Source organism: Hetaerina americana, unplaced genomic scaffold (genome assembly GCF_022747635.1).
Source record: "Hetaerina americana unplaced genomic scaffold, ioHetAmer1.1.p SCAF_4, whole genome shotgun sequence".
Taxonomy (NCBI): Eukaryota; Metazoa; Arthropoda; class Insecta; order Odonata; family Calopterygidae; genus Hetaerina; species Hetaerina americana.
In genome coordinates, this window is record NW_027286985.1 from 102,619,127 (window position 1) to 102,635,971 (window position 16,845).

The 16,845-nt window shown below is 42.2% G+C and overlaps 1 protein-coding gene across 4 annotated transcripts in view; it reads right to left on the reverse strand.

Annotated features, from left to right (window-relative positions):
* Positions 1–16,845, reverse strand: part of Fhos (Formin homology 2 domain containing) — a 323,913-nt gene that overhangs the window by 60,284 nt on the left and 246,784 nt on the right. For all 4 annotated transcript variants that reach the window (XR_011701761.1, XR_011701760.1, XM_071590659.1 and 1 more), the window contains exons 7-8: positions 8,873–8,931; positions 2,784–2,851 (exon numbers count right to left, since the gene is read on the reverse strand). Coding sequence is in view for 2 of the 4 variants with exons in the window: in XM_071590659.1 (XP_071446760.1) it covers positions 2,784–2,851; positions 8,873–8,931 (127 nt within the window). In the remaining 2 variants the exon portion in view is untranslated. The remainder of the gene's footprint in view (positions 1–2,783; positions 2,852–8,872; positions 8,932–16,845) is intronic.

Here is a 16,845-nt window from a genome sequence, read left to right on the forward strand (position 1 = left end):
ATTCAAGCCCTAGTTTCAGCACAAATAAATGGCTATGAAAAAAACACAGCACATTTTGTAATGCCACTTAATTGCACGGCCTAGGTTTGGTTGCTGTACGGTATTTTCGGGTGTCGATGAAGTTTTTGTAGGCCCAGTTAGACGTACCAGGAAACGTAGACTGTTTAGAGTAAATCATGATAAAAAGTCAGTTCACCTGTACCATGTGAGGCGAAAGTTCTTGCATCTTACATGGAACACCATGAAGATGTTGCACAGAAACGTAATCTTGACCTTAAGATTTGCTAATTAATTCCAATACAATTACTTACGAAAATTACGGGCGTGTTTCTCAAATTTATTTATGTTTCAGTTCCATCGATTCATAAAAATTTCCCTTCTCATCAATTGCACCTAATGACGGTAAAACAATTTTTGTAGTATAGTGTAGAATTTTTATTTTTATATCTTGATGAAATTTCTTCGGATATAACATTTTGTGAATATGTTATCAAACTTAACCCTAATTGTTTGATTTCCTGCGGCATGTTACGTATCAGTTGAGAAACGCTATTCCGTACTCATGCGTCTGACCAATAATCACGTGACTTGGATTGCAGACTTTACATTTTCTCTTCATATGAGGGCGAGAATTACAAACAGAGCGCGTTTTTTTTCCTTTCCCAAGGAATTCACTCTCCTCGGGCTTCCCTTGCTCTCGCGAATTGACGAGGCAATTGACGATCGCTCCCTGCCCCTTCCTTGGACTTTGGGTCCGCGGCGGTGACAGGGGAAATTGAAAAGGTGAGTGGAAAGACGAGATACTTGTCAGGTAGACTGGCTTCAGGTAGAGAGACTAGGTGAGGGGAGCATTGGCAAAATTTGAGAGAAAGCTAAAGAAGAAATTAGGTAGGTTCTGCTTAGCCTAATGATGTTAACGGTTGCGTTAATATTACCGAACGCTACTTGCGGGGAAAAGGTGCTGAGTGAGTGATCGTTAATAATTATCTTTCCGGTACGATATGAGATAACTTTTTATCATGATTTCCTCTAAAGAGGATTATTATCGCGTTTTCAGATAAGGGCGTCGATTCCAGTCACAACAAGTTCGCTATCAGAGCGCACGACTGCCGCTACCGTAATTTTCCAACTTTGATTGACCAAGTGGACATCGCACTTTTCAATGACACCAACAGGGGCTCGACACCAAGTAGTTTTATTGGATACGATCCACCGTCCGTGGTAGGAAGAAATTAGACGACGTTTCACTGTCCCACACATACTCTCTTTTCACGCCAACTCCAACGCCAACTCTTGGGCTCATCCCGGTAGTATTTATGGAAGTATTTGTTCCTATTTAGTGCCCCGAAAGAGGTTCATTGCTATGGTTTTATGACTTTGTAAATATTATTCAAATAATTAACTTGTTATTGAAATGTTAAGTTAGAGGAGAAGAAGTTGATTAAGCGAAAAGATAGGGAAAGTTAAAATAATGAATTTTTATTGAAGTTATAAATGCTAATGGAATGTTTGATGCACCACCTACGTTTCCAATGATTTGCCAGTAGATCAAGGCAACTTTTAAGGCGATTCATTCGGCGAAGCCACCTTAGAACTGTGAAAATTCCGACTTGCTATGCAAGCTCGATTGCGTGGCATTGGTGCGATCTTTTAATTGGAATTAATGGGCATGATGGCGTGTCGGAAGAGCGTTTGAAGACAAGTGTTTGGGAAGAACACATCTTCACGAATGTCGAAGAGTCCAAATTAAAAGTATTTACGAAAATGAGTCGTATCGCGTAGGTAAAGAACCTCAGGATTATGTGAAACAATTATTTTATTATGAATGGTTGACTCTTGTTTGGAAAATGAAATAAGAACATGAAGATTTTTCCACCTGAAGTTTATTACGAATTACCATTGAATCTGACGACACCACTGCACTTAAAACAGTAGAGTAGTGTCATACTACATTCTGAGGAAATCGGTGTGAATAGCGGATAATAAAATTACTGTTTACATACCCATAAACAAATTCGATAAAAAATTGAATAATCGATGAAATTTAACTGATAAATATTTATGTCCGCATCATACGATCTATTTTTACTCTTCCATTTCATACCTTATTCCAAATATTTCAGTTAAGAATTTTTAATTTCCTTTGTATTACACCAATTGCACTTTAGTTCTCATGGCCTTTCTTTAAATTTTATTAGCAAATTTGTGCAAATCGCAAAACACAACTTATTCCCAAGTAACCACTATTAAAGTAAATTGACCCTTGATATTGTAAATATATCCATCCTCAAACATTACCCATTCGACGAGCTGTTCGTCTTTGTAGTATTATTTAACTATTTCAGCGATTACTCCCATGCTCCCTCCTGAGATTCCCTGAAAGACGGAACGAGAAGCGCATCTCAGTTTCGGCACAGTCTTCTATGCCCTCATTTCCCACCGCAGCGGCGAATCCGCCCCTCTCCCCTCGCCGTGATACCCGTTTCTCTAGGGATGATTGTTTCCACCCCCACCAGATTTGAGGAAAGAATCAACCACCCTCCCCCTGTGCTAATTTCCTTCCCGCCGAACCACTGCCCTCGGTCACCACTTGGCGTATACCGTTAAACTGGGATCGAATCGCCATACATGTGCATGGGCATCCACAGATTGAGAATCATTACGAACAAAAAGATCCATCTGAGGAGGCATTCGACCGAAGGAACGAGGTTTACGAGGGCCGGGATCGGCGGCGTGGAGCGCGCGCATGCGCGGAAGGGCGGCTGGGTGTGGACACAACTCACCTGGAAGATCTGCTTGAGGGAGAAGAGCGCCCGTCGCAGCTCGCGGCCCTCCGAGTTGAGCAGCTTCTCTGGAGACGAGGAAGAGAGAGAGAGAGAGAAAATATGAGTGACCGGCATGAAATAAAGGTGGGATTAGGTGAAGGCATGAGAGGGATTGCACCAGCACATGATAAAATGTACACCTACACATCAGAGGAAACTCCTTGGAGAATATTGGATGTGTGACCTGGGGTCTAGCGAATGGCTGAAACAGTTATTCGGAAACGAGTGACCGGTAACTCCAAAAACACATGCTAAGTGTTTTTCAGGTCAAGAAATGGAATCAAATATATTCTTGTATTTTTAATCCATAAATAAATATGAATATAATTACGCAGAAACAATAGAGAAACACATAAAAATGAAACTCACGCGTATTCTTAATTGTCAGTGGCCAAACCACCTTCCGCTGGGGAAATAAGGAACTGGAACTTCTTGCCCCAGAGGAAGGTGTTTTGGCCAGCGAAACTTTGGAATACGTGAGGGTTTCATTTGTATGTTTTTCTCTGTGTTTCTGTTCGCTAACGCTATATCGCTCCTCCATTTATAAATAAATAAATAAATAAATAAATATATATATATATATATATATATATATATATATATATATATATATATATATATATATATATATATATATATATATATATATATATATATATATATATATCCCTCCCCGGACTACAACCTTGGCGTGGTGGAAGGGCTTGGGCGTTCCGATGACCCCTAGAGCTGTGCTGGCGGGAGTAATAAAAATTGCTCCTGGTAGGGTCACCCATGTCGAAGGTTAGGAGCCAGACGAAAGGTAGTCCACGCAGAGTCTGTTCCTCAGTGAGGCGGCTGCAATGGCGTCTGATCCCAGTGGGGCGGCCAGTAAGTGATGGTGTCACGTTAAAAACACTATTGAGGAAGGCAACGGGAAACCACCTCAATTATCATTCCCAAGATAAATATGATGGACGATAGAGATATTTTGAGTCCTGGCAACCACGGGGCTCGGCCCAATCGGCCGTGTGTCGTGCCCGGCAGCGGGGGAGGCAAGGCTTCCGCGGTCGTCATCCCACGAAACCCTTGCAAGGGAAAACCAGCAGCAGCAGGACAGAAGACGCAGGAGAAGAAGACCAAATTAGTTAGAGTAGGAACGTGGAATGTTAGGACAATGATTAGGACAGGGAAATTGGAGAATGTTAAGCGAGAGATGGAAAGGGGAAATATAGATATTTTAGGTCTATGCGAGGTGAGATGGAAAGATAGCGGGGATTACTGGAGTGATAAGTATAGAATAATATACAGCGGTGGGGACGAGAGCCAACGAGGGGTTGCCATAGTATTAAATGAAGAGGTAGGAAGAAGCGTAGTCAACATAGAGCAGGTAACGGATAGAATACTACTAGTGGAGATAAAATCAGAACCGACGAACATAGTTATTATTCAGGTATACATGCCACCGAGCAACCATAAGGAAGAAGAGGTCGATAGGATATACGATCAGTTAGAGGACATAATCGCGTGTGTTCCTGCAGGGAAACATTTGATAGTGATGGGGGATTGGAATGCGACAGTATGCGACTCCTTTTCTTAAAGGGTCCCAGACTTAAGATGTTTACCCAATTATACGCACAGTTTTTTGGATTCATTCTGTTAGAGAAACCGCGCAGAATAACGTACTGGTCTGTTCGTGCGGGACTGGGCAAGTGGAAGTCTGGTTCCGGGGAGGGCGGACTGCGAGGATCAAATTTAAAGTTTTCCGATGTATCACATTCAATATTTTCGGTTGATGGCGTAAACCATTTTTCATGCCTCTTCATTTGAGTCACAAAAATGAAATGCTATGCGGTAATTCCCAAGAACATTTTAAATCCTTATAAATTGAAACTGAGGAAGCCGCTTCTTTAGCTATTGTCAATTTAATATTGAATGGAAGTCAACCGTTTGATTGGATTTTGAGAGTTAAATACGGAAACATTTGGAAACCACATACACGAAATGCTTAAAGCCTCCCCAGTTTCTCGGACAAAGAGGGCTCGTCTTTCAAGAAACGCTATTATAGAGTATGAAAACCTGACATTAACATGGTATTCGCGAATTTTATTGCGTTCTACGTGACAGGTTTGAAAGTTCCCAATAGAATAGGGGGAACTGGAGACGAAACGAAAAATTGGCAAGTTCGCGTTTATCCTCTTCAGGGCGGATGTCATATTTCAGATTCCACCAAAGTTATGCAAATTTTCCCGTGTGCTCCTGGAATTATGCAATAATTTTGGATCTTTCCGGCAAAATGTTTTCATCATAAAATGTCAACCACTTACATGCAAATTTAATGTTTCTTATTTTTTGCTGTGAGACTACATCCTACACATGAGAGATGCTTCTGAAATATGATTTTAGCAGGATTTTATTCAAATTTATTTGCTAGTCTATTAATACTAGCTTCTTATGCAGCCACCGCTGAGTTGAAAACTTCTTCAAATAATTCGTTAATACACGTAATTTTCAAGGAAACTCATCCAAATCATTGCTAACGGAAAAAAATCAGGTGTAGCATTATCGTTCGGTTAAGTAATGCGGTGGATGTGGCAGTAATGTCAGATATCGAACGAGCAGGGCCGACAGGAATGCCCGAATTTTCTAATTCTATCAAAATAGTTTTCACCGACGGATGTCTCCTCCTCTAGTCTGTTAACCGCGAACGGTGCCGTCAGTGATTATTATGATGACGTAATTGCTTCGCTCAAGTAAGATGGAGCCCTATAAGCCCTTCAATGACGACCTTTCCCTAGGATTCGGTACACTCTGAAGGCGCGTGAGATGCAAAAGAGAGAGATGAGCTGTAAATTCAACAAAACGGAACATATCCAATTTTACGTGGCTATAAAACAAACGGCGAAGAAAACACGACTGCAGGAGGGAATGTCTGATGAACCAACGCAGCTTGCTCTCTTTTTAATTTTAAATAAAACATTGAAATGGGAAATGCTATTTCGCAAGATAACCTGTTCCATTGAGTATTTGCAGTTTATTTGACATGATGACTTGTGTCCATCGCGTGAGTAAAGACGACGCTCTCCTTCGTCGACTACTTGGGAGGAATATCAGCAGATTTTCTGGAGTTAGATTTATCTTCATCCGGTAACCTTTAAGCAATATGCTTTCCGATTGGCCATTGCACAAAAAATTATTCATGTGCACCTTTTAACAAATGAAATTGGAATTTATTCCGATTATTATAGTTATGGGGAAAATACCTTTAGAGGGCCCAAATTACCTCGACTGAATCATTTAGCAATCAATTGGATTGATGGAACTGAATCGTTGCTATGCCATTTTCACGGTAAGGAACACTTTATGGTAAATATTTGTGCTTTTGTACTGTAAATTACATGGCCTCATGCACTGCGACAGCTGCGCTAAATCTCCTAGGGGCACCGGCAGTGTCCTGTCTCGTACATCTCGTGAAACGGAAGCTCTTCGCGCAAGTGCACTTTGTCGCGTGGGTAATAAAATAATCTTCGGGTCTCCTTTTCCTCCGGATCATTTCGGTTCCCACGGTCGCTCGCTCTGTGAGGGGAGAAACCCCCTCGGCCATCAGCCGGCCGCCGCTCTCCGTCCGGGGCCGGCGGCCCGCAACCTAGTTCCTCGACGCCGCTAATTGGCCGCTACCTCAGACCATAGATCACAGATGAGCGGGAGACATCTCCACCATAACCAGACGCGTTATGTTGTCCACGTGACAAGCAGAAGTGGAGTGAATGCTATCCAGTAGGGCAGGATCATCTGAGTTCCGCAACTTGATCGTCTTAATTCTTTATAAAAGAAACTACATGGCAATTTGATGCCATACGAACTGATGAAAGATCTTGTTCTCTTCCGGCGTATCTGTCGACTGAAATGCTCTCGGTTCTTCCACAACGGGATAGTGTCCCCATCGCTGTCGACGCGTTACGAAAATCGAATCGGTCATCGTCCTACGGGCTTGTGAATGCTGCTTTGGCGAAGCTATTGAGATCCTCTTCCAAAAGAATAATTTGAATAGGGAGTCAGGTTTTCAATTATGTATCACCTGGAGACCTATTCTAAAACGCTCATCAGAAAGTAAAAAAAACGCAAGGCCAATCAGAGGACGCCAAGACGAAAAATGGTCTGCAGACCAATCAGATGATACCTGATCCCCGGTCGAACATGTAACAAAATTGAAGAAATGGCATTCAGAAGCCCCAAGGGCAATGACTGATTTGGTTTTAGAAACGCCGGCAGCAATGGAGAGACTAACCCGGTGGAAGGTCAGAGGGGATCTCACTCATCTTACTAACTACCTTCATAGAAACGCTTAATAAATATGTGGAATTTTCCAATCCCTTGCGCAGAAGAAAAGAAAGGATTGCCGGTATGGTATGAGGTAATGGAACTGAATTATCAGTTTGTTTTTAAGATAATGTTTATTTCATGAATGTTGAACTTAATTCTTTGTGGACTCTAACACTTGAAATTTTGAGCTCTCTCTTGAAGTCTTCCTCACCAGAAACTTTTAACGATAACACATTAACTTTCCCATTAATTTAACCTATCTTTTCATCGCCATTTTAAAAGGGCTTTACTTAATGAAATGAAGCAACAAATTGCCAATGAATCTCTGTGATGGTAATTCTCAGTAAATACTATCATCTTTGACGATGTGCATTCTGCGGTCTTACGAAAAAACAACAAAGCGAAACTTGGGATGGGCCACGGCAGAGGTCATCTACTCGCATGTGCCTGACCCAAGTGTCCCGGGGCCTAGAAGCGGGCTGCGATGGCCATTGTTCTCCTTGTTTCCCATCGCCCGTGCCATCCTCGGATTCGAAGGAGGAAACCGGCGTCGCTGGACAAATGAGAGTGGAAAGATAGAACTGCGCAAATATGCGCACATATTTGCTTTTCTTTGGTCTCAAAATTTCGCGGGAGGTGTGGCAGGAAACGTGACTCCGAGAGCGTTGGGAGGGGGAGGAGCGGGAATACCAGCTGAATGATGAATACAACTTTATTCTTATCCTATGCGCGTCTTATTTAGCCGATGTAAGAATTCAAAATTACAGCTGAGCATAACTTGCATGCAGACTAAGAAATAAAATCATTTGACAACAAAACATACGAGAAGGATAATGTCCAATATGCACAGTACTTAGTAATAGAATGGAATGTCAAAGGTAAACGATGCCACTCTTCATTTAGCGGTCATTAACTGAGAAAATTTTGAGCTTAAACAAGGTATTTAAAAAGAGTTTTCTCGGGAACGTCTATTCATGATTGAGCAAATAGACATCAATAATAGAAATTTTATCTTATATTTACCGAATGAAAGACCCGACCAATAAATGATTTAGGAACAGCTAATCAATAGTTTTCAGTCAATCCGTGCCTTTCCGTACACAAGGCGATGCTGTAACTAGGGATTACTTGGCAATATGGAGTAACAGATTTAAAGAACTGCGGGAGAGGAGAATAACTTTAAACGGAGTCATACGCTAATGTTCATTAAAATGCAGAAATTCCAGAGAGTAAAAATCATTCGCCTCGACCGGGATTCGAACCCGAATCCCTAAGTTGAGCTACCGCTTTGCCCCGTGGTGGGAAAAATTTCAAAGTTAGCTTAACTGTCTAAAGCACTCGGCCGGGGATCGAGAGGTCCGGGTTCGAATCCCGATCAAGACGAATGATTTTTACACACTAAAACGTTTCATTTTAACGCCTGTTTAGAGGATGACTCCGTTAAAAGTTACTGTCGCTTCATTTCTCGCAGTTTCTTGGAATTTGTACCTTCCATTGTTTTACTGATACTCCTTTTTAATACATCATTTTAGATGTAAAAATACTTCCTGATTCAATCCTTTTAAATTAGGGAGCTTATGAATGCGAAATGTCCCATGGACTACCCATCATATGTATGAGCCAGTCTCCGTTAGCTGTTTTGCTATACACAATATATGGATGGAATATTTTGGATTTACGTATTTGTTGAGCTGCGGCGATAAAAATATGCGAAGAGGAAAGCGACAGATGTTTTCAATACTCACCGATAACTGCATGGACCCGGACGGAAAGTTGAGTGCGGAGAACAATGGAGTTCTTGCGACTGAGGAAAAAAAGAAACAAAAGAATTAGTCGAATACATTAATTTTGCCGTGGAATAGCATGAAAGTTATAAAATTATTGGCGATAGTGGGGAAAAGAGTTTGGTAGATGATTACAAGAGTCGGCTTAATTGAAAACTAATAACAGCATAATCTGATATATCGTACATATATTTATAATAAGTTGAGAACTATGATTGCTTCAATAAAAATATAAACTCAATATGAATGATAATAAAAAGCCAGAAGCAACTCATTCTCTGACATTTTCACCCTTCGCATACAACTTCAACTTCACGAAGGTGGGAGTTGAACTATCCGTACCTTGCTGTAAAACAACCAGTCTTTAGTGCTGCAGTCGAAGTAACAACTATTAGATGGTAACTTATTTCATTTTATTTCCATCAAAAATGATTCTCAGCTTTGTCAAGCCACTTCTCCAAAACTTCCTTCACTTGGAAACGTGTTAATCGAATTTTTTCCATTCGTATTGAGGATTGGTCACCAACCTCTCCCATCTTTAGACCTATATACATCTCCGTGTTCTTCTAGGCTCACCACATTCCAGCGCGCGGACCCATGCTTTAAAATGCCATCCCACTCCAAATAAAGTAAGAGGTTGAATGGGATCCAAGAAAAAACTTAATTATTCAACATTTACAGCATTTTATTACATTGGTTTCAGAAGATCCGACAGAATTAGTTTATGCATGAAATGTCAGTTATGATAGAGTTATATTTTAATGTATTTGGCGATTTAGGACATAATATTCCTTAATCAATATCTATTCTTGCTTGGAGCACGGCCATATCAATAATATTTTCTCTAAGGTGTTAGTTATGTTCTCAAATTTATTTCGAACGGTCTTCGCTTCCATATAGTGTCTACATAAATAAATGCTAATTTGCACGGTTGAATGAACAGCATGTATCGCTTCGGGCATGAATAACTTCAATTGGACACGATTGATTACTTAGGAAGAGAGGGTCTCGCGATTTGATGACCTTTATATTATTATAATTAACACGAGGAATACTGCGAATGATTAGCTGATGCTTCATCGGCACCGAATGGCTATAGAAGTGATCATTCCAAGCGTCCGTGACATTAGCTGTCGCACTGGAAAGAATTATTTCTTACATGCCGCCGTCAGTCCGTAAATGCCGGGATCCGTATAGTCGGGGCAGTTGTTGGCGTTGAAATAAACATACTATCGTTTATTATCAATCTGAAGTTCAGTTTACCACTGATGGCAGCTAATTTCTCTCCTCATGGTGGCAAATTCACTTCACCGTAATTCAGTGAGTAACACAACTCATTATCTCCGTGACACATTTCTCTCTTGACCTTTCTCCGGCGTTATTTCCGACCTACTCTTATAAATATCACTGTCACCAGTTGACACCGATAGAGATTCTTTGCCCAATAGCCTGTACATCTCAAAATCCGCGGTGTTTTACCATATAAACTTATTCAATGATCCTTCGTATGACTGCTTCGTTAGTGATTCAGTCAACCCATTTTACCCTAATAATTTTTATGTTAACTGCGACTCCACAGCTCTCAATATTCTCGTTTATCTTTTCTTATTATTCATTTTCTATCCGAGAGAAAGAATGCTCCAGATACATGTTTTAATGAAGCGCTTCCTTACACCCAAGCTCGTGTTGTTAAGTGTTGGAAAGACTCTCTCCTGGCAAAATGCCTCCTTCACCTGGGTTCTTCTCTTCTTATCTGTATCTAGATTTATTATTTCTTTTGATCGCTTTTGACCTGGATTCTGAGGGAAAACATTCATCCAGTGATATAGTAAGATAAATTTGTAAACGAAATAAAGATTCGTCAACATCAGAGAACGTGCTATGACGTATTTTTCTATCATCATTTTGATATAACGGACTGAATCATCATAACTCTGATTATTGCCGAGGAGCGTGCCGGTGCTAACATCGTGTTCTTTTTCCCTAAATATTTCTCCAATTAGACATTTCACTAAGAGCCGAGTTTTTATTGCTTGCCGACAGAAACAGGTAAATGGTTCCCGAGTCTTCTGTTTTATTTAATTTAAAAAAATCTGAGGTTGGGGGGGGAGAATGATTTGCCCTTAAAACGGCCACTTCCGATTATACCGTTTCGAAATGTAGGAGGCTACTATTTCCGTACCGTCTTTGATAGTTTTCTTTGTAAGGCAGGGGAAGAGAAGTGGAAAGAAGTTTTATTCCGTTTCGGAGCCGGAGTTATTTTTGTTAGGCATTAAGGTCATTTCAAGACATGTTCCTAAGTTCGAGGAACTAAAACTCCTTGTCCAGATCTTTTCCCTTAATGTCGCGATGTAAAACTAAATAAGTCATAATCCAAAGGACTACTTCATCCGGTAATAAAAGTGTTTACTGAAATTATTTTCGTGATTTTTTCAAATGGCCTCGAGAGGGATAATTAGTGGAAAGGAAATGAGGTCTTACAGTTATGTTATAAACACAGCACCTAATGGGTTTGCTTCGAACGTGCGCGGCTGGGCCTTGCCCTCCGGGGGCAGGGAGGGCACGGCACTGCCGCCCACTTTGATACTCTTCGGGCCCAGGCGGGCTGCCAAGTCAAATTATCCTGCTGACAGTTTCCATGGTTAACAGTTTAAAAAGAGGAAGAGGTTAAAGTATTTTTTGCTAAATCGAAAGAGCAGCATTAAAGGATGCCTCGCCCGCTGGGGAATTTGTTCCGCAAGTGACCACTGGGACGCTTCCAGCTCCACCCCACGTTAAAAGGCAATTAAACTAGCAAAGGTCGATAGTCTGTGGCTCATCAGGGCTGAATCAGAACATAGATATTAGATTTATGTGGAAATGTTATGTGATTGTTTAAGTCTTATGATCCAAGAATTTCCGAAAGGACTAAGTGTAACAAACGCATCCTTAACATACTAGCACCGATGATGATAATAACGGGGTCTTCCTGGAATAATATGCCCACATATATGCTTGAGATTTACGCTTTTAGAGTAACTGCTGTTACACTACTGGCATTTGCTTCGAAGTATTACAAATACATTTAATGGCCGTAGAACTATATTTTATCGGAAACTGAGGGTAACGTTATGCCTAGATGTGATATTTCACAGTGGTTTTAATTGATACGAGGAAAAAAGCGTTCACAAGGAGTTCCCTTGACTTTTATAAAATATCCAAACTGAGAGCCCCATTTCCATATTTTTCCAGTCCAAAACGAGTTCCATTTCAAATTCTGGAATCTCTATTTTTTCCGGAACTGTAATTTTCATTCCATCCACAGGATTAGTTATTAGTCAATAACATCTCCTTGCCTGTGGTCACCTATTGTGCGCGAGAATCACGATTTATAGAGAGAGAGAGCAGATAGTTGTATGTATGCCCGTGAGTGCATTTCATCTACAACTGGTTACGCGTGTGTGTTCCTTCACAGACTTGGAGAAGTGGTTCTGGACTTGGCATAAGTAATTTGGAAATCAAGGCCCGAAATGTATAAATTGTAAGGACCAATATTCAAGATGTATTACGACATATATAAGGGATGTCATTGAATTAGCAGGTAACGGAGAAAAATGAAGAACCACAATTAGCATTTCAAGGGTTTGAAAAACTGAATAAGAAAATTTAATCTGATGCTCTAGTACATTTTTTAAGGCGGTAAGCATGCTTTATTACGCACGTCCGGCGGGCAAGAAACTGAAAGAAGGAATGATATTTTGGAACTCACTCATAATGGAAAGGATATTTTTTTTTAATTTGAGAATAATTATTTTGCCCGGTTTCATTTTTTCTACTTTACTATTTCATAATGAAGCCAAGTTAATGATTGCAAGTATGAACATCGGAACCTGCGAAAGGTAAAAACCGATATTCTCTGTGAGGTAAACTGTGGAAAAAAATCCTCTCCCGTTAAGAAACTTTCCTCTCGTACAGTATGCCCAGAAAGACAGCCCTCAGGGTGTGTGGCAGGGGGGGCACCCACTCCAGACGTTCTCAGTCCGCGGAGTTTTCTTTACGTACCGTCACATATATGCCAATCGAGAAAAAGGAGTGTCATTTACGTAAGTAAAAAATAAAAGGAAAAATACCGACACCCTTCGAAAACAGACACGAGGGTAGGTTAATATTTAGTAGTGATTTGTAATCGAAGCATTACTTTGGTCGCGACACGATTTCCCTCTGGCGGATTTTGGCCTCTACCCCGAGCGTTTGCGTTTCCCGATGCTCGATCAGCGAGTGCGTTCCTTCGGTGCGATCCGAGAGCACGAGAAAAGTTTTTGCGTTCCCTTCGCACTCCTACGTCGCCGTATTTCAGGAATAGATGCCGAACGTATTTCGGCGCGGTAATCAACCTTCCGCCCGCATCCACCCTGCCACATTCCCTCCTCCCTCCCGGCCACTCGTCCCCCCTCGGTTTCAACCCCTGCCCACCGCCACCCCCTCCCTCCTGGGTGCACACCCCCAAACGCCCATCACCCTCCTCCTTCGTCCCCACCCCACCTCGTCCACCGCCCTCTCCCACTCGTCTTCCTGCTTGACCCTCTCGCTCCGAAGGGGTGGGGGGGACGCCTCTGCCCCCGGGCGCCCCCAGGGACCGGTTCTCCTCCATCCCGCCCCCCTCTTCTCTTCCCCGTCCGCTCGCCATCCCCCCTTCCCCCCATCGCAGGCCGCAACCCCGCGGGTTTCATCAATGGCCGCCAGGGCTACCAACCCCGCGCACACACGCCGGCGACCCTCCCCAACCCCGTGAGCGCCTCGTCTGCGTCCACGTCACACCCTGCGAGACGCCGCTGAGGCGTGTGGCAGAGGGTGTTTGGGCACGGGGCATTACTGTGGGCACATTTGATATGCTAGTCGAAGGAATGGTAAATGATTGGATTTTTCGCCGCAGTCGTTGTGTGTGATCAACAATGGTTTCCGTCAATATCGAATGTCGTTCAAGGGGAAAAAAGAGTAAAATACACTGCAACTGTTCCACACAGCGTATTTTTATTTTCGTTTGACACCCGAGTTTCGATGTCTCTTATAGTGGGGGGAGGAAAAGAGGTCATCGGATAGGTCAGGACAGAGGATTGGGCATTCACATATATCCACACAATAACCTGCAATCCGCCGCGCTGTTTCCATGTATGTCGATGCTGTGGGCAGAATATTACCTTAATCTCACTTAATATCTTCTTTGGAATCCCCTATTTTTACAAATCCATCGAATCTTTTATGGATCCAATTCTTAGAGCTACTCTCTATCGGATGAATCCCAAATACTTGGCGCGGAGACCAAAGCGGGGCGAATGGTCGAGTTTTTCGCGTTCGGGATCTGGCGACGGGCGGAGGGCGATGGTCGGGAGAGGGGGAGAGATAAGAGAAGGGGGGAGGGGGGTCAATTCGCGTTCGCCTTTGTTTTTTCTCTCCTTCCCCCCCCCCCCCCCCCGAACACCACCCTTCCACCCATTTCGCGCGAGCGTCTTCTTTTGTCCGTGCGTGCGCTCTCCGTGGCGGTCTTTTGTTTGATGTCGACCGGTTTGAGTCCCTCGCCCCCTCCCCTCATCCCTTCATCCCCACACCCTCTCTCCTCCAAACGCCAAAGATAATGCCGCGCGGATTCGGAAAAAATAATTATTTTCCGTTTTCGCATGGGGAGTAATTTTTCGCAGGTCAGGTTTCCCTTGCGAGTGGCACTGGTGGCCCCCGGCTCCGTACCAACCCCCCTGGTCCCCACTCACCCTCTTGTCCCCTTGGCCCTCCCTCCGAGGGTCGTCCCAAGAGGGGACTTGCTCTCAGAGGGGACGGCGCCGACCCCCGCGGACTGAAATTCACGTGGCGTGCGCGGCTCTGAAACCACCCCTTCCTTTACGGAAACCGAATCTTAATCATTCACTCGGCTTGCATTATTCAACCCTACTTCCCCGTTAAGACGAATTCGACATTTTGAGTTCCGCCTTTATTATTCTTCCTTAGTGGCCGTCCTGGCCAATCACTGCTACTGGTTTCAGATTTGATAACCCTGAGTGTTCTTTGAATAGCTGCACTCCCACGCGCTGAATGTCACGATTATACCATGAGGCCTATTCTTCTCGGGATCACATGCTTTTAAAATTCAAAAGCTTTATTTGGCAAATGAGGTCCATTCGGTTTTATATTCTTGTTTCAAATACAAGTCACACAATCAAGGAAACTCGCTCAATGTCATTATTTTTCGTGCAAACCTATACCACACAGCAGTTTATAATTCCGCAGATGTCCTAGTCCCGTATCATAATGCATTGATGACAATTACTGCTATTAAATTCAACATCCAGTCCGGGTCAGTCAAACGCGACTACTAACTAACTATAACCCACTGCGGCCATACAGGATAAAGAATATTTGAGTTCCCAACAGTCATAAGCATCTTTTCATTTATACAATGGATATTTGGGGTAGTCTTAAGGATGTAAATCTAGTAAAAAAACAAGGAGTAATGGTCCAAGTTACATTTTCATCCTATTACGTTTGCCATTATAAACCATTTTAGCGCGCAATTACTGCTTTATTCACATTTACCAATAATTATTGATTCATATTCTTCCATTTCTTCTCGGAGTTTGGCCCATGTATTGATGTACGAAACATTAACACTTATCATCGCTATCGATATAGGAAAACAATTGAGATATCCAATTCTTTTTCCGATAACGCGATGTGTTTCGGACTACTTTCCGTTCTCTTTCAGATGCACGGATGTTATGAGAGACAAAAATGAAAAGAATTAATACTGTCATAAGGGCGAAAAGTTATAACACTCCCTTGAAATTCTTGACACGATTCCATTTTTTAAGTATTATATAGTATGTCTTGTTTATCTTTTCTGTTATTTTAAAACTTCCGCGCTCTAATTTTTCCCAATTTTAATTCTAAGCCCCATTCATTACACTATACTTCGATACCTGGCCTACATCGTTATGGAGTAGCACGCTGTCTGCCAGTGTCCTTGTATATGTGTAAACCACTGTGTCGTCTACAAATAATCTAAGATTGCAGCATAGGTCGTTAATGCGTGACAGGAAGAGCAGGGGAGAGTATAACACTTCCCTGTGACACTCTTTAAGTCACGTACTCCACTAATTAACTCATCCATTCCAGGACAACTTATTGTTTACGGTTAGATAAGAAGATAAGATTAGTTAGTGTGTCAATTTATCGAGAGAAACCTTGTCTAGAGCTTTCTTTAAATCTAAAAATACAGCAGCAGCAAAATATTTATATATATATATATATATATATATATATATATATATATATATATATATATATATATATATATATATATATATATATATACACATATACGAGGGTCATCCGGAAAGTAGTACCCGTTCGTGCCGCATGAAGTGCTGACGACGCGAGTAGCCGCTGGACGAGGTCAGATAGCTTCAGTGGCTTGTCTGCCTTCTCTGAGCCAAGTTGCGTGACGCTAGCATTGCCTGTGTTGTTTCTGTGATTGTTTACAATGTTTAAAAAAATTGAGAACGCCGCCAGTTGTGAAGTGAGGGCAGTGATTAAATTCCTCAATGCAAGAAACGTTCGCCCATGTGATATTCATCGCCAATTAAAGGAGGTGTATGGAGACAATGTAATGGACGAGTCGTCTGTTCGGCGGTGGTGTCGCAACTTCAACATGGGGAGGGGGAACACACACGACGATGAGCGTTCGGAGAGACCGTCTGTCATTACAGACCAACTGGTGAGCTCAGTTGACGAATTCGTGAGGAACGATCGGCGCGTCACAATTGATGACATCTGTGAGCATTTTCCCAATGTTTCTCGAACAATTGTTCATGAAATTGTTAAACACCATCTGCATTATGCAAAAATTTGTGCAAGATGGGTCCCTCGCGTATCTCAATGAGCTGGCGGCGAAGGACTATGCAGCA